At 44.1% G+C, this 18,997-nt stretch overlaps 1 protein-coding gene across 1 annotated transcript; it reads right to left on the reverse strand.

Moving 5' to 3' along the window:
- Positions 1-1,950: 1,950 nt before the first annotated feature.
- Positions 1,951-4,685, reverse strand: RNF26 (ring finger protein 26). The gene has a single exon (XM_036742568.1). The coding sequence runs from the start codon at positions 4,277-4,279 to the stop codon at positions 2,972-2,974; it is 1,308 nt and encodes a 435-aa protein (XP_036598463.1). The 5' UTR covers positions 4,280-4,685; the 3' UTR covers positions 1,951-2,971.
- Positions 4,686-18,997: the final 14,312 nt, after the last annotated feature.

An 18,997-nucleotide genomic window follows, 5' to 3' on the forward strand; every position in this document is an offset into this window, starting at 1 on the left:
CCAACCAGAAGACCATTGTAATAGTCCAGAAGAGAGGTGATAAGGACCTGAACTTGGGTGGCAACCGAGAGTTGAGAGGACATATACAGAAATGAGGCCTGGATCTGTAAGAGTAGCACTTCCTCTCCATCTTCTAGCTTTAAGCTAATACACCTTTGGAACTAGAATATAAGCCAGGATTCCCATTCCTCGTTGCTTATGGGTGGTTAGGGGATATTCATCTTCTGGAAAGATGGCTTACCCAGTTTTGTACCATACTATGGGGAGGAATTGGGGTATTTTTCCCATTCAAATTGAGTTGGTGAGAGAACCCAAAGCAAACAGAAGTAGAGGGTAGCAAGGTCTTACACTTGAAAAACAGCGTGGTATAGGGAATAGATTGCTGAGCAAGTCTCAAAGACCTGGATTCAAATCCTAATTCAAAATACTATGACCAGAGGCAGGCCTACTTCCTCTTCTGTAAAATGGGGATGATAAAGATAGCTCTGACCTCACAGGGTTGTTGTGACGATTAAGAGATAAATGTAAAGCATGTAAACACTATTCAGATATAAATTATTAATATCGGGGATGGGAACGTGGTACTAATTGCCTCCAGGATGGGACAGCACGAGCCAACAACCACAAGGACACGTGGTCTGCTCTCATTCTTAGCACAGAGTCAGAGCATGCACGGCTCTGGGGAGAGCGATGGCAGACTAGATCAGAGACAGAGACATCATCAGTTCTCACCACCCAAGTTAGGTCCTGGCATGTGTTTCAGATGGATTTGGGGGGCAGGGAAGAGTAGTGCAAGAGCCATGGAGCAAAATGAGTAATAAATTTGGACACAGGCAGTACTAAAAGTCCTTCAGTACCGTGGGCTGAGCTCTTCCACCTGTGATGGCCTGACTCTGGTATTCCCAGATTATCTCCTGACATTAGGGTGGAGTGGTATCCCAACCCACCCACACTCCCACTCAACTGCTAGCCTCACATACAAATTCCTCCTTAGCATTCTGGTTTTGGGCACAAAGCCCAGCAGCCCAGAAGCTAAAAGGGTTTAGAAAGGGTCTTTGCTTCACACTCAGGAAGTTTATCTATTCCCATAAATATTTATCCCAAGATTAAACAAACTGGAGAGAACCAGGCATCCCTCCCACCCCCACCCCCACTTTCTCAGCCTCCTTATGCTCATCTCTACCCTGGAACTTCGTTCAAGATGAGCCTCTAACTTCAACCTTGGAAGTACACTGAGGTGAGGGTTAGAAACTTTTCCCTTTCCTCCCCTCCAAGTTGGAGGCCTGTTGCTGGGTAGTCTGGAGCCAGTCTGTATCCTGGACTAGTCACAAAAAAAACTCAGGTCCAAAGACCAGAGTCTTTTCCTCTTCTAACCCTCTCTTCTCTACTCCCCTTTCTCACAGCCACCCACCTTTTCAGTAATTAGCAGTGCCTTAAACTCACCTTCTCTCAGCCTCCTCTAGACTCTCTGGGAGGAAGGGTCTAAAAAGAAGATTGAGGTTAGGAGAGAGCTCTGGTTTTCCAGAGACACCCAGAGGTCCCCTCCTTACCCTACTTCCAGTCCAGACGAGTGGCTCTGGATCAACAGGTGAGCAACAACTCTCCTAAAGACCTAGAAAGTGGGAGAGCCTAATCAGACAAGAGACTGGGTCAAGGTGACCAAGAGATCTTGAACTTCTGTTCCTCATGAAGCTTATTCTAAGCAACGTGAAAGGAAATTTTCCAAAGCTCCTGAGGAGACAGGAGCTTTTGTGGGAACAAGTAACAGACGCCACGTATGCCATGTCAGACATAATGCCTGAAAGTGAGGAGAAAAGGGAAGGCTGGAGGCCACAATCTAAGCCAAATTCCCCATTGGCCACCTTCTTCCAGCTCCAGGAGAAAAGTGCCAAAGGTAGACGTTTCCAGTGCCAACAGAGACATCTTCACAGTCCTAGCCACACACAGAGGCAGAGGGCTGTGGAACAGACTTTATTCAGGAATAAACTGTAACAATGTAAATGTTCAGGAATATGCTATCAGCCCCTCCCTCCTGAAGTACCTGGACCCAGAACTCATGTGGAATGTGGAACCTGTGCTCCCCAGAAAGGGGAGAGAGGACTGGTAGGAATGTCATTTTCACATGTGGAGTTACAGAGATGGGGATATAGGAGCTCTGACTGCTCCCTTCTGGACTCCCAATGGAGACAGCGTGCAAGAGGGACCAAAAGACAAACACTGAAGGAATCTAGGATCATCCTCAGCCTCTTTCTCTCTTCTTCCCCAGGGGAATATTTGCCTCAAGTTAGCTTTTGGGTGTTGAAGAGGTCATGCTGAGAGAGCAAGGGCAACTCTCAGCAGTAGAGAGGACATGAAAGACCCCCACATCTCCCTGCCCCTGGATCCCCAAGAAGGCAGGAAATTGGCTGATAGCATAGGTCAAAGATCTACAAAAGTCAAAGATCTTCCCAATGATCTTCAGCTGCCAAATAGGTAGCAGGCAGATCTGCTCTGGCAGGAGGGCCTTGGTAGGGGAGTACGATGGGCCAAGATAACAGGCCCTAAAAAGGAAAACCAGAAGCAAGGTCAGGGCCTCTTTGGCCCAACACAAAGATTGGCATCTGGGCAGGAGCCCAGAGAGTTGTAGCCTCAGGGGCACTTGCATAGGTGATACAGATGCTCCAGTCCTCACCACCCCTAAAATTTCCTGGTTCTAGAAGGCATAGAGCAACTATGTAACCATCCCCCTGCCCCTTCTTCCTGGCCTAGCTGAAGTCTGCTTCTCTGTTCCCTTAACCCTAAGAAAGGGAAGAAAGGGGAATCTTTGTGTCCTTATGGCTTCCAAGGCTTGGAATGTGAGCCCAGATGGCCTCTGGATCAATAGGGCTACGGGGGTACCCACCTGCTCAGAGAAGTGCAGTGGGAAAGGCAGAATGAATCCCCAAAGGAAAAAAAAACCACGGTGAGGGGAGTTGGGGTGGGCGCAGAGCCCTCAGAGGTAGACGTTGAGGGTCTGCAGGATACCCTGGCGACACAGTGGGCAATTTCGCTGATAGGCTGGCTGGCGCAGCAGAATCTCCGTGCAGGCTTGGCACAGACAGAGGTGCCGACATGGTAGCAAAAGTACAGTTTTGCTTTGGTCCTGACAGATGACACATTTCTTTCTTTCCTCTTGCTCTTTCAGCAGCTGCCATGGGTCATGCCCAAGTAATGGTTCCTCGTTAAGTCTTTCCCGGCCCCTGACAGGTCCTACTGCCCCTGTCCCTTCCTCTGGCCGAGATGGAAGCCTGGGCACTGGGTCAGGAGGCTGCTCATGTCCCCGAATTCTGGCAGGTGGCCCCCTCCTTGGCCCACCCTGGGGGGCCCCAGGGGCCCCCCCTCCTCCTCCTCCACCAAGAGGCCAATTTGCCAGTTGCAAGCTGCGACTCCGCACCCTGCGCCAAGACTCTGAACCAAGTGCCAGGCGGGAGAGTCGTACCACATCCCGACGGAGCCGGTGGTAAGAAGGCAGGGAATGAAGTTGTTCAGTTGCCCGGACCGCCAGCCTAATGGCAAGATCTGGGTGCAAGATGGTTATTGTCACTGACAACACTACTATCAGCAACACCAACCCGGAGAGATTAGCTAACACCAAAGTGGCCAGAAGACGGGTGCCAGAGGCTAGTAACTCCAGTACCAACTGGCAAGGCGTCCAGAGAAGGATTGCCATGGCGACAGCACTGCTGGAAACATGGGCAAGGAAGGTTCCTAAGACATCAGTCACCCTCCACAGTGGCCCCATCACAGAGTCCCAGAGGGCCAGTCCGAGGGCAAAGAGGTTCTGGGTCCCGATGAGGCAGATGTTGACCAGGCTGTTGACCACGTAGGCAGCCAAGCTCATGGCGATGGCGCAGACGTCGCAGGCCTGGCGCAGCAGGGCATGGCTGGACGACACCATGCTCAGGACGCCCCGATGGACCAGCTCTCGGCCCCTCGTGGCCACGTGCAAGGCCAGGTGGCCCACCACCGTCAGGCTCTCCAGGCCCGAGCAGCAGCCCCGCAACAGGGCTCCCACCGCCTGCAGAACCCCCAGGAGCAGGCGGGCCAAGCCTTCCACCGCAGCGGCCGCAGACAGCAGAGCCCCGCGGCCCAGGTGCAGCAGGCCGGCCAGGACCGTGTGCGGGAGGTTGTAGACGAAGGTCACCATCCAGGTCAGCGCGGCCAGCACGGAGGACACGAGGAGGAAGTTGAGGTCTAGCAAGAAGTTGAGCACGTCCAAAGCCAGGCCGATCCCGTTCAACACCAGATACAGGGCCTCCATGGCCGGCCGGGGACGCCCCCCGGGATCAGCTGTTGGGCCCGAGGGCAGGGTCGTGACTTAGGCGGTGCACGAGTCACGGGGCGGGCAAGATCCGCAAACACGGGTGGGGATGAGGGTCGAGTAGGGCCGGGGCCCGGAGCGGTTCGGCGGGAGGCAGGGCGGGGGGGGTTCCCCGGCCCCGAGGCTGGGACGAGATGGGGAGCCGCGCGTGGGGCGGCCGCAAGGAGGCTCCTGTCCCCGCCCGGCCCCCTTCCTCCGGGATCTTGACCTCACGGGAGGCAGGGGGGGATGGGCGGGGAGGGAGGGGTACGAGAGGCTAGGCGCTCCCCTCTCAAGCACCCCGGGCCGCTACCGCCGCGGCCTCCGATCCGCTGGGCGCCGCCATCTTGCGCGCGAGGGCGGGGCCGAAGGCGTGGAACGAAGGTCACCGGAAAAAAAAAAAAAAACCCGGCGAATCGGGGCGGCCCAATCACCTCGGCTGCCGAGAATTGATTGGCTTATTTGAACGGCGCCCGACCGTGTTTACATTCCAAAGGACGAGGCTGGGTCAAGACGAGGCTAGCTCCACCCCCTCCGGAAGATGATTGGTTAAATCGTCAAGAGGGCGGGACAGTTCAGTGGGGGCTTCCTACGGAGGCCCAGATTCAGGTTTTAAAGGGACGGGAGCAAGCGTGCGGTCCCACGGGGTGTACCCGCCCTCTGCGCCCTGAATGCGTCCCTAACGCGACCCTAAGTGCCTTCTCTCCACCCAAAACCGTCACCACCTTCTTCCAGTGTTCTCTGTCTCCCTCTTCTGACGGGGTGTGTCCTCTTCCCTTCGCCCCTCCGTGCAACGAAATGCTACATTTCATCAAAGGCTTTTTCTGCATCGATGGCAATGTGGTTTAGAATGTTAACTCATCCCAGCACCTAGCACAGTGCCTGGCACAGAGGGAACGTATAACAAATGCTCTTTTAAAACTGACTTTTCTATTAACGTGATTATGTTAATCGACTGCTGTTGAACCATCTTTGCATTCCTGGTAGAAAGCAACTGGGTCATATGAATTCATACTGGTAGAGTTGGGAGGGGGGAATATAGACAGAGATATACATACATATATCATACATATATGCACACGTATGTCAAACCCTTAGCAATGATTGTTAATATGAAGACACTTCCAAATGACTCATGATGGAAAATGCTATCAATCCACATCCAGAAAAAGAACCGTGGAGTCTAAATGCAGATAGAAGCATACTATTTGCTGTTTTTTTTTCTTCTTTCTTGTGGTTTCTTCCATAGGTTCTAATTCTTCTTTACAACATGACTAATGTGAAAATATGTTTAATATGAATATATATGTATATATAGAGAGAAAGACAGAGAGAGAGAGAGAGCACCTGTATCAGATTGCATACTATGTTGGGGTAGGGGGAGAGGAGGGATGGGGAGAAAATTCGGAACTCAAAATCTTATGGAGGTGAATAGTGAAAACTAAAAATAAATACTTTTAAAAATAACTTTAAAAATAATTGTTAGTATGGTTTTGTAAAATCAATTTTGATTAGTGCCCTGTCCCAGCTCTGTATCCCTCAGTCTCCCCCACTTCTGTGTCCCTCAATCTCCCTCCGTCGAAGATGTTTTCCATTAATTCTAGCACCTTTTTGACTTATTCTTCATAATCTGGCTTGACGATTTAAACCAGGTAGGTTTAAAATTGGGTCAGCATTCTTTTCAAAAAAGACTTCTGGCTTCTCCTTTGCAAGCTGCAGTGTTCGAAATCCGGTTGCTTTTTTTAACTTGTGAATTGGAATGAATGAGTAAATTTCCAAATACCTGTCAGTCAATCAATAAACCTTTTTTAAGTGCCTATGTGACAGGCATTGTGCTGGAATACAAAAAGAAGTAAACAACAGTACCTATCCTCAAAGAACTTATAATCTAATGGGGAAGATAACATATAAGCAAATATAGGCTAAGCAAGCTATATAAGATATAAATTGGAAATAAAAGAGGGAAAGCACTGGAATTAAGAGGGGTAAGGAAGGCTTCCTGTAGAAGGTGGAATTTTAGTTAGGACTTGAAGCCAGGGAGGTCAGTAGTCTGAGCAGAAGAGGGAGAGGCTCCAGGCATGAGGAACAGTCAGAGAAAATGGCTGGAAGTGAGAGATGGAGTGTCTTGTTCATGGAACTGCCAGGAGGCCAGTGTCACTGGATTGAAGAGTACTTGCAAGTGAATTGGCTTTAAGTGAGGGAGGGCTGTGCAAAGTCACCAGCCTCACTTTCTCCTCCAGAATCATCTGAGTCCAGTGGCCAGATACAGAAGAGGATGACTGGAGATGGCCCCCTTTGCTCCATAGTCTTTTGTCTTATCCACCAATCAATCCCACATTCCTTAGTCTCCCTCATGTCTCTGTGTTCCTCAATCCCCCAACTCTGTCTCTCAGCCTCCCCACCTCAGTCCCATGTCCCTTAGTCTCCCCCCCCCATGTCTGTGTAGTTCATTCTCCCCCTTCCATGAGTCTGCATGTCCCTCAGTGTTTCAGTAAGGCAAGTGTCACAATATTGATGGTGACTATGAATGTGCCTGTATAGTTCTGTATCACAGAGTATGAGACTCTCCATATAGAAGGCAGAAGTAAAACATCTATTCAGACACTAGAGGATCAAATCTCAAAACCAATAACTCCAATTCAACATAACAGCAATTATATCCCAAAACCAGTAAGTCCACTACATCATAACAGCAAGGAACTTAAAACACAATATCACAGCAGGGAGCTAAGCCATCCCATAACCTTACCCTCTGCTGGGGCCTTTCTGAAAACACTTACTCACTCACAAATCCTAGCTGTCTGCTTGCCTGTGTCCTCTCCTCATGAAGTTCTAAGAGAGAGCTAGCCTCAGAGTATATAAACCCTTTTTAGAGCCCAAGGGCTTCACAATGTTCATGACCTAGTTAGCAAAAGAGTGTGGGCTTTTCTACAAACAAGGCTCACCTAATCAAGCTTCCCTCAACTAGCTCCACCTGAAACCTATTAATGGGTGGGGAGTTTCTTTTGAGCTGTTTCAATTCTTCTTTGCTCATAGAACACAGCACTTTTTCTGATGAGGGCATGCCATGCTGAGTGGTCCTGTGCCAGTGTCTCCCATGTCACACAATCAATTCCAAGGTTCTTAAAAGGGACCTTGGGACCTTGAGAGTGTCCTTGTATGGCTTTTTCTGGCCACCATGTGAACACTTACCCTATGTGAGTTCTCCATAAAATAGTCTTTTTGGCAAATGTATGTATGGCATTTGAACAATGTGGCCAACCCATCAGAGCTGTGCTCTCTGAAGTAGAGCTTGAATGCTTGGCAGTTTAGTTGAAGAAAGGACCTCGGTGTCTGGTATCTTATCTGGCCAGGTGATCTTTAGAATCTTCCTAAGACAATTCCAATAGAAGTGATTCTATTTCCTGGCACCGCGCTGGTAGACTGTCCAAGTTTCACAGGCATACAACAATGAGGTCAGCACAACCAGCTCTGTAGACCTTCAGTTTGGTAGTCAGACACCTCTTCTCTCCTACGTTTTCCTTCAGAGCCTCCTAAACCCTGAGCTAGCTCTGGCAATGCATGTGTTAACCTAATTATCAATGTGTACATCCCTGGAAAGTACACTGCCAAGGTAAATGAACTTATCCACAGCATTCAAAACTTCTCCATTTGCTGTAACCAATGGTTCCACATATGGATGGTGTGGTGGTGCCTGATGGAGCACCCGTGTTAATTGTTAGGACAAAATTAGCACAATCAGCAGAGTATTAATACATACTTTGTTGCATCTCAGCTTCAGAGGTTGCATTGAGTGCACAATCATCTGCAAACAAAAATTCATGCACCAACACTCCCTCCATTTTAGTCTTGGCTTGTAGCCTTTTCAAAAGTTGAAGACTATTACTCTGTAATCCATCCTTTTCCCCAGTTTTCAGATCTCTTTTCTCAGTCTAACTCACAAGGCATTAGAGTAATGTGGTCACTCCTATCCTTCCCCCCCAACCCCACCCCACTCTCTAGTGGGACCTCTGCCTCTATTTACAATTAAACAGAGAACCATCTTGAGCTAGACCCTCCAAAGGCAACAGCTCACCTGTCCTTCTGTCTCCTCGTTAAATTAGGGGGTATTTCGGACTCTAAGGGGGAGACTAAAAGAGGGGGATCTAATTGGGTTGGTTCTGATTTTCTGGCCAAGATTACTAGAGGCAGCTAAGGCCCATAAAGCAATTAGCATTCCTTAATGCTAATGTCTTGAGGAGAAAGACCAGCCACACTTGAGGACCAACCCTCTTTCCGCAGCATCAAAGATTAACCCTATCACTTGAGGATTATTCCCAGTCTCCCAATAAGGAAATAAAGAGGAGATGAGGTAACTTTTAACCCACCTCCTCATTAAAATGTCTACCAATCAGGATTGTCTTACCTTTCCCACGAAGGTCCAAATGATGTAATGGCAGGCCAATCAGAAGGAAGACACACCTAGGTTTAAAAGACCCTGTTGGCACACGCTCACGGTCTTTGGTCATTGACTCAATTTATTGGTTATTGCTAGCCCAACAAATGAGCTGCTCTTCCTAAGTTCAAATCTGGCCTCCCTTACTAGGTGTGTGACCCTGGGCAAGTCACTTAACCCTGTTTGCCTCAGTTTCTCATCTGTAAAATGAGCTGGAGAAGAGCATGGCAAACCATGAAGGTATCTCTGCTAAGAAAATCCCAAATGGAGTCACGAAGAGTTGGACTCAACAACACAAAACGTAACTAATAAATTAAGTCCCTGGCTTTTTGGCTGAGATGGCCAGTGTGACCCCTACTTCACTAACAGTTTACTCGTCACTGTCAGTAAACTGACATCTCGCCCTAGAGAAAACTGTCTCAGACTGCCTTTGTTACCATTTTACTCATTTTACTTGGGGTCTGAAATACGACCCAAGTGTCCAGAGTCCCAAACCCAACAGGACTTGTAACAAGTTGCAACAGTAGCAAGCTCATGAGATGGCCAGTGGGAGGAGCCAAAGAGCCAGGAAGGACTAAGCGATGGGCAGAAAAGAGAGTTCCTTTGCTTCCTACCAATATTCTCTTCTAGAACCTACAGTGACTCCCCCTTTTCTTACCACACTAAGTACAAAGTTGCAAGGATTTCAAGACTGTCCATAACCGTAACTATTCTCTTTGTCTAATCTTATTTCCCACAGCTTCAACGTTTAACTTTTGCTTTTAGCAAACCAGTTCTTTCCTTCCACATAATCTGAAAAGATGAAAAATACCCCTCCTTCCCTCCCTCTCTTCTTTACAGAAGTGGAGGACTCTCCAATTAAGTTCAATGGACATTTATTAAGCACCTACTATGTGCCACGCACTGTGCTAAGCGCTAGGGATACAAATAAGAAAAAGACTCCCTACCCACAAGAAGCTTACAATGTAATGGGGGAAGATGGTTGGTTGGCTATTGTCCTTCACTCTCCAAAAGGATCAAAATGACATCGTGATGCTAGAGTCAAGTTTCAATGTGTCCCCCTGTGGCAGATCAGACCAATACCAGCTCAGAATGTTCCATCACAGGTCAGGCACAAATAATCCATATGAACATTTGGGGTGGATTCTCTAAATTTGCACATCCCGCCTTTCCCTAGAAGCGTTTCAATTCTGCTTTGCTCAGAGAGCACAGCACCTTCTCTGATGTGGGCACCCCATGCTGAGCAGTCCTGTGCCAGTGTCTCCCACGTCACACAATCAATGCCAAGAAGATAACCCAAGAGGAAGGTGGAGAACAAAGGAGATAGGGGTACCCTACTTGGGGGTATCTTATTCCTTGGAGTTGAGACTAAGCACAGCTAAGAAGCAAAGTGGAGTGAGGTGGAAAGTTCAAATCCTGCCCTCTGCAATGGAAAACTTTGGGTGGAGCTGAGTGTTCCACCCTCCACCCATCTGATCAGAGGGGACCAGAGGCAGAGGGAGTTGGGAAAAGTGTTGAGTACATCCCAGTTCAATCAAACAGCTTGATGAGGAGGTTTCTGGTGATCGGCTTACACACACACACACACACACACACACACACACACACACACACATCCTGGTCAATAACTTCCTCCATTAAAGTTGATTAGTACCTTCTCTAAAATGGATGTCTTAAAAAGTTAACTGCCAGGGAACTGAGAGGTTTACAGCCCAGTCATACAGCCAGTATGCCAGAAACCAAACTTGAATTCTAGAATAGACCAGGGTTCCCGCTATTCCCAGCAGCAGACGTCTATTTTCCCTAAAAGGCAGCAGAGCTTCTCCTGGGACCTAATTGGCCCCTGCCTCCCTTAATAAACTTCCTGGTCACCAAGGGGCATAAAAAATTCCACCAATGTGGAACCTATGTTGAGTCAAGACCCTCCAAGTTGGTGAACGTCTGCCCTGCCCACCCTGGTGAACAGAAAGATGAGTTTCCATATGAAGGACAGGGTGGTGTGGCCACCAACACCAGCTATCCCTGTGTCCTTGTTGCAAATCTTTGCTGTGTTATAGCTAAGTAAATCTTTTGTTGACAGTTCAATGACTTACAAGAGGCTTGTTTAATCCCAAAATGTAACATGCAATAGCAGCATGCCAGCGAGTCCAGCCCCTAGCATTTGGCGCAGTCAGTAATTGGGTTGAGATGAGAACTGATGACCTCATGGCTCACATCATGATTGGGATGGGGGAAGGGCACTGCAGATATGGAGGGTGGGGCAATCCCATGGTCTGATACCACACTGTGGTATTACCAACTGATGAAATTTGAGCAGGCCGTAGGGACAGTCAATGGTTTAGGCAAACGCTTTTGTCGTTGGGAATAGGTACATTGGGAATGGAGGTAGGAGTCACAGCACCTTCGACCCTGCTAGATGGGCGGTTGTTGTTCAGTCATGTTTGATTCTTCATGACCTCATTTAGGGTTTTCTTGTCAAAAGCACTGGAGTTGTTTGCCATTTCCTTCTCGAGCTCATTTTACAGATGAGGAAACTGGGGCAAACAGGGTTAAGTGACTTGCCCAGGGTCATACACCTAGGAAGTGTTTGAGGCCAGATTTGAAGTCAGATCCTCCTGACTCCAGGCCAGTGCTATATCCACTAAGGATCTAGCTGCCAACAACAACAACAACACACCTGAAACATGGAATTGAAAAGAAAACAATTGATGGCTAATCTATCCAGCTGCTAGTAAAGCTGTTAGCACCAGAGCAATAGCCCTTCAGCCCTACCAAAGCCTAAGGCATCCTCTAAGGAACCTGCCCCATTTGGATCTTTCAGGGAGGCTACAGAGGGCAGGTGTAATGGGCTCTTCATGGTCACTTCCTGTGTGGTCCCTTTCAGCAACCTGTACACATGGGTAGGGACAGTGCCCCTTGTGTAGGAAAGGCCTCATAGGTTTCAGGGCCCACTTGTAGCGAAGGCTGTTGTGGTGTGGCTGAAGGGACGCAGAACAAACATCTCTAGCCCTCTTTTCTCCCCATCCTCTCCAAAGGAGACGTTCATTCCTGCCAGGAGAGGAAGTGGGAAGTTGAGGCCTAGAGGCCTCTATTTTGCTTTCCTCAAAGAGAGGGGAAACTAGGCTAGAATTATACTTATCTGCTCCCTAAAATATTATTAATCTAGTAGATGTGATGTAGGCGTTCAATCTAACTTTTGATAACTTTGTCATCATTACTGGGGGGAAGGAGAACCCCAAGCTTTATACCCAAGGATTGACCCATTCCTCATCTAATACCAGTTCCACAATGAACACACATAATTAATAGGAAAGAAACCTATTTATCCAAATTGCAGCAAAACAGAAATCAGAAAAGATTTACATTGGAGGATATATACCAGATAAAACATAGTGAAAGAGTTCTCCTACGGGAATTGAGGTCAGCTCAACCAAGAAAGTCTTTAATCTCACCTAAGGGGAAACTCCCTAAAGTCTTTTGAGTAGAAAACCGGCTTCAGGCACCCTAACCATCCACTCTGGGAGGAAGATGGTGGATGAAGGTAAAACTGTTAGCACCAGCTTCCTAAGCAATGTGTGTGTGTGTGTGTGTGTGTGTGTGTGTGAGAGAGAGAGAGAGAGAGAGAGAGAGAGAGAGAGAGAGAGAGACAGAGAGAGAGAGATATCGAAGAACCTATTTGTACAAAAATATAGTGGCTCTTTCTGTGAGAGCAAAGAATTGGAAATTGAGGGGATGCCCATCAATTGGGGAATGGCTGAACAAGTTGTGGGATATGACTGTAAGGGAATATTATTATGCTTTAAGAAATAATGAGCAGGATGATTTCAGAAAAAAAACCTGAAGAGACTTGCATGGACTGATACAGAGTGAAGTGAGCAGAGCTAGGAGACCATTGTACACAGTAAGAGCAATATTGTATGATGAACATCTGTGAAGGATTTAGCTATTTTCAGAAATACAGTGATCCAAGACAATCCCAAAAGACTCATGTTGAAAAATGCTATCCACCTCCAGAAAAAGAACTGATAAAGTCTGAATATAGACCAAAGCATACTATTCTTTCTTCCTTCCTTCCTTCTTTTCTTTTTCTTTCTTTCCTTCTTTCCTTCCTTCTTTCCTTCTTTCTTTTTCTTCCTTCCTTCCTTCCTTTTTTCTTTCTTTCTTTGTTTTGTTTAAGTTTTCTCCCACAAAAGGACTAATGGGAAAATGTTTTACATGATTGCACATGAACAACCTATATCAGATTGTTTACCACCTTAGGGAGGATAGAGGGGAGAGGAGGGATAGATTTGGAGCCCAAAACTTAATAATGAAAGTTAAAAACTGGTTTTACATGTAATTGGGAGAAAAATAATTTTTTTGGAGGGGGGAAGGCAGGCAATTGGGGTTAAGTGACTTGCCCAAGGTCACACAACTTAAGTGTGTCAAGTGTCTGAGGCTGCATTTGAACTCAGGTCTTCCTGACTCCAGGGCTGTTACTCTACTCACTGTGCCACCTAGCTGCCCCAAAATAAAATATTTTTTAAAAAAGAAATTGTAGGCAGGCAGATTTAGACTGGACACAAAGAAAAACTTCCTAATTATTAGAGGCATCCAGTAGTTGCCTTAGAAGGCGGTGGTTTCTCCATCACTTGAGGTCTTCAGGCAAAGGCTGGATGACTACTTGTTAGGTATGTTGGAGATGGGAATCTCATTTAGGTAGAGTTTTGGTTTCTAAGTCTTTTGCAACCTGGAGATTCTGTTACTATGATTCAGTATCTGTTTTCTCCTTCTCACCCTCCCACCTCTAGTTTCCTATTCTCCAGATTAAAATTTCCTGGTTCCTTTAAACTTCCTCATGGTCTACGGTCATCTAACTATCCTGCTTGCCTTCTTCTGGTTGTGGTGCCCAAAAGTGAACAAAATGCTCCAAATGTGGGCTGAGCAGAATCTCCCTTTCTTTGGACACTGTGTTTCTTAACACAGCAAAAGGTCACATTCCCTTTGTTGGAGGTAAGGTCACACTGTTGGCTCATATGCCACTGTTGGCAGACCTTTTTTGGGGAACCTAAAAATTGTTTCCCTTAGACTAGTAGTATTTAAAGGAGCAGATAGATATAATCCTTGCCTGGTACATTCTGTCTCTGGCTATCTCTCATACTTGGAATTCTCTTCCTCCCCATCTCTTGTCTCCTGGCTTTCCTGGCTTCCTTCAGGTCTTAGCTAAAAATCAGCTAGGTGGTTCAGTGGACAGAGTTCTGGGCCTGGAGTCAGAAAGACCTGAATTTAAATCCAACCTCAGACATTTACTAGATTGTGACCATGGACAAGTCACTTCACTTCTGTTTGCCTCAGTTTCCTCAATTGTAAAGTGAGGATAATAATAGAACCTGACTTGCAGGGTTGTTGTGAGGATGAAATGAAATTAATGATGATAATGATGCTTAGCATTGTGACTGGTATGTAATAGGTGCTATATAAAAGCTTATTCCTGCCCCACCCCCAAGCAATTAATTATTTTGACTCTTTGCCTAGAGTCTGTAAATTCTGTTTCTTCTTTTGCTTCCCTCCACCTCCTTCCACTTCAGTTCCATTGTAGCCTACCCACACAGAAGCCCATGGGGTCTTCTTGCAAGGTGGTATATTTCTTTTTCTTGTCTTAATGTTACAGCCATGCCACAGCAAGTATTTCTAGCACAATGTCAAATAATTCCAACAGTGGGCGTTTTTGCTCCACTCTTAATCATATCAGGAAAGTTTTCAGTGTTTCTCACTTATGAGTAATGCTAGGTCTTGGATTTAGCTAAATGCTTCTGATCATATTAAACAGATTCCTGTGCTTTTTAGATTTGAAATGATATATTTTATTAAATTATGTTTATGTGTCTATTGATGTGAAATAGATAATATTTTTGTTATTAATATGAGTTATTATGCTAGTTGTTTCCCTACCTAAGGTTGAACCATTCTTGCATTCTTGGAATAAAAGGCCTTGGTCATATACATTTTGAGGATGTATATTTCTTAAATTCTTGGATAGTATTTTATTTAATACGCTTTCATCAATGTTGATTAGTGATTTTATTCTCTAGCTCTTTTTCTGCTTTATTTCTTTATGATTTGGCTATCAAGATCAAGCTTGAAAAATTTTGGCAAAGTATCTTTGTAACACAAGTATAAACTGTGTGTGTACCCTGTAGGCACACATGTGACGCTTGGAGTAAAACGATAGTAATCGAAATCCACAGGGGCTTCTATAATAACTTCCTTAAGCCAAGGAAAAGCAGGTTATCACTTTATTAATTGCCCAGCAAGGGAGTGTAATATTTTATTTGTACACCAGGTGGTGCTATATTCAAACTACCAGTCAGGTGATTTCATCAGAGACTGGCATGTTTCACCTCTCTAGTGCCCATAGCTAGTCAAACAGCACTGGGGGAAAAGTTAAAACCTTTGTCTAATGAAGACTATAGGATGGTGAAATATGGCAAAGGATTATTAGGAGGAAAATATTTTAAATCTTTGGTTCCCTTTTTCTGAATCTGGACTTTTCTTTCTCAATCAATGATCTCATAAGTCACAAGAGGATAAATTTAGAGCAAGAAAGGACCTTAGAGATAAATTAATTCATTCCTTCCCCCATCAGGTCTTAGGTTAGGACGATGAAAACCAGGGATTGGTGAAGAGTATGAAGATCAATCCTACCTGACCCTGGCTTGCCAATTATTAAGATTCCCCAAAACTGTTCATTTTTGGCAGCCAATTTTGCCTCTGAGAAATTGAAGGCTGTGGCTGTTCACTCACATGGAGGGCAAGGAGCCGTAGTTCAGCTGCCCTTTGCCTCTATTCCCTGCCCACTGGAAAAAAAACGGCTGATGGGAAATCTCCCTGAAGGGCAAAGGAAATGAAAGTAGACAACTCCAGCCCCATGTGCCTTCATACTGGTGTCTTTCTATACCCTCTCTCCTTGCTTCTCACCCTTTTCCCAGATTCCTGAGGCAAAGAAAATGGTAATCAGCAGAAGTCAGACAACTGATGATAAGTGATAGGGTAATCTTCAAAAACTGAGTTACTTACCATTCTGTCTCTTTCCACATCCTCATTTTTATTACTCTTCCCAGGGGAAAATTAATAATAATTCAAATAAACAAGGGGACAACTTGCAGACACCTGTTACATGGAGCAAATTTTTTATGTTTGAAAAATTTGTGAAGCCTAGGGAGTATTTGTTGTTCAAATGTTTGATAGAATTTACTTGTGAATCCATCTGGATTTTGTACTTATGTCTGTACTTTTTTCCTTTGGGAGTTTAATTATGACTCACTCAATTTCTCTTTCTGAGATAGGGTTATTTGTATGATCTATTTTCTGTTTTGTTAGTTTGATTGTTTCATATTTTTGTTGTAGGTATTAACCCATTTTGTTTTGGTTATAAATTTTGGTGCCTCATAATTTGACATAATAAATTCTGATAAATTTCTTTACTTCCTTTCCATTATTATGACTTCTCTCTATCCTTTTTTTTTATTAATTTGGTTTTGCTCTTTTTAAAAAATCAACCTAGCCAATGGTTTATCAATTTTGTTAGTCTTTTCAAAAAACCGATTTTTGGCTTTTTGTTTCTTTTCAGTTTTGTTTATCTTGCCTTTAATTTTCAAAGTCTTTCCTGCACTAATTTTGGGATTCTTAATTTGCTAGTTTTTTAGTTTTTTAAATTATATATTCAATTCATTAATCCTTTTTTCTCTTTGGTCAGATCACAGATATAAATTTTTTCCTAAAGACTGCCTTATCTGCTTCCCATATTTTGGTCTGTTGCCTCATTATTATACTTTCCTTTCATGTCATTTTTAATTGTTTATATGATTTAATTTTTGGCCTACTCATTATTTAGGGTTAGGACTTGGGGGGGTAGGGTTAGTCTCTATGTCTTTAAGAAAAGGCCAGCATAGTGGATTGAGAGCACTGTCCTCCAATTAAGCAAAATGTTATCCCCCAAAAAGAATTCCATTCTTCTCATTAGTAAATCTATATTGCAAATAATTGTATATAATAATTATTATTCTTACATTTTTAATTTTGTCAAAAAATTTGTGGAAATTTTTTTCTCTTGATCTATAAGTACCTATGTAATATGCTTAGTTGTATCTCTTGGCCCACAAAGCCAAAAATATTTACTCCTTGACCCTTTACAGAAAGTTTGCTGACCTCTGGTATAGGCTGTCACTGCCCTACCTATACCATCTTTTCTCAGTTGGTACTTTATCCCTTCGCTTCTGCCCTGCCCTTTTGGGACACTATTCTTCCCATATTTAGAATCTTCTAGGCTAGTAACTTCCATCTTCCTAGCTAATTTGGTGCCTCCCGACTTATAACCTCAGAAGAGAAAAACCAATCAGATGTGCCTAGGTGAACCCCACTTGTTCCCTAGAAAGCACATAACCTTCAGCTTCCCTGAGTTGGTCTGATGCACGGGATGGACCAAGGACACCCATCTAGAGACATTGGTGTAACAATAGAACAAGTCCTGGGTGCAACTTCTCACAAAACTATCATGGATTGTCTTCTCCTGCAATGGACTAAAGACCATCATGACAAAGGTTCTCTAGTGATATCCTTGGTTGTATCCTTTTTCTACTTTTCCTCTTACTGCTTTGGAGGTGACAACCTCTGCTGCAGCAAAGGTAGGTGGGAAATGGGTCAGTGGAATGTCTCAGGTTAGAGGTATTAGCTACTGACCTAATTTGGGAGAATGAGTAGAAGCTGCCCTTGTACCTTTCCTTGTTTCCCCTAACACCATCTCTGAAGTCTTTTGGGCATTAAACCATATAACTGTTCCTTAAATTTGATGGATAAAAGGACTTACTGCTTTCAGCATTGACTTAATTTATCTGATTTTTCTGAAAGCCCATTGTAAGTTACAGGAATAGACTCCAATAAATAGGTCAGTAATTAATGTATTTAAGATTTCTGGATTTATTTTCTTTACCAATTCTTTGTAACCTAATGTATGATCAATTTTTGTGTAAGCCTTATGGGAGCCTAAGAAATATTTATATTCTCTTGGACCCATTTTCTGACTGCTAAATGGTCACAGGATATGAACAGATAGTTTTCAGGGGAAGAAATCCAGACTATCAATAGTCATATGAAAACATGCTCCAAATCATTACTATTTAGAGAATGCAAATTAAAGCAACTCTGCATTTCCGCCTCACATCTATCAGATTGGCAAAGTTACCACACACAAAAAAAGGAAAATAGCAAATGTTGGAGGTAAATTAGTATGCTGCTGGTAGAGCTATAAATTTGTCTACCCATTCTAGAAAGCAATTTTGAACTACACCTAAAAAATTACTAAAATGTGCATACCTTTAACCCACCAATACTACAATTAGGCCTATACCCCAAAGAGATCAAAGAGAGAGGAAAAGAATCCACATGTGCAAAAATATTTATAGTCACTCTTTTTGTAGTGGAAAAGAACTGGAAACTTAGGAGGTGCCTATCAACTGGAAAATGGCTAAACAAAATATTGTATAGGAATATAATGAAATGCTACTGTGCTATAAGAAATTAGGAAAGGGATGATTTCAGAGAAAGCTGAAAAGGCTGTATGAACTGATATAAACTGAACTGAGCAGAACTATGAGAACAATTTACACAAAAACAACATTGTAAAAATGAGCAATTTTGAAAGACTTAAGGATTTGGATCAACACAACAATCAGCCATGATTCCTGAAGACCAGTGATAAAGAATGTTCTATCACCTTACAGAAAGGTGATAGACTTAACATGCTGAATAAGGCATACACTTTTGGATATGATCAATGTGTGAATTTGTTTTGCTTCACTATGTATACGTATTGTATATGTTTTATTTTTTCTCAATGGGGGCAAGAGAAAGTGGGAGGAAGAGAAAATATGTTTTAATTGAAAATAAATCAATTAAAATACTTATGTTCTCTAATATTCTCATTCAGATGTCTTCTCAGCTCTATCAAATCCAGTTTTTCTAATACTTTCTTGGTATTATTTTTTTCTATTGGATTAGTCAAGGTCTGACAGAAGAATGTTAATGTTTTTCTCTATAGGTATTTCAGCTTGGTCAGCTTTTTCTTTAAGAACCCAATTGCTAAAGAAAAAATCTTAAAACAAAAAAGATAACTTAATTCCATATCATATGGTGCATATATATTTAATATTGATATTATTTCTTTATCTATCTTTAATCACACTATGGTTTTCTGTTTTTCTTTCTTA

The sequence above is a fragment of the Trichosurus vulpecula genome, chromosome 2, assembly GCF_011100635.1.
Source record: "Trichosurus vulpecula isolate mTriVul1 chromosome 2, mTriVul1.pri, whole genome shotgun sequence".
Lineage (NCBI taxonomy): Eukaryota > Metazoa > Chordata > Mammalia > Diprotodontia > Phalangeridae > Trichosurus > Trichosurus vulpecula.

Bases quoted from the DNA above. Each gene is read 5' to 3' on its own strand.
- RNF26 (XM_036742568.1), bottom strand. From the start codon at position 4,279: ATGGAGGCCCTGTATCTGGTGTTGAACGGGATCGGCCTGGCTTTGGAC.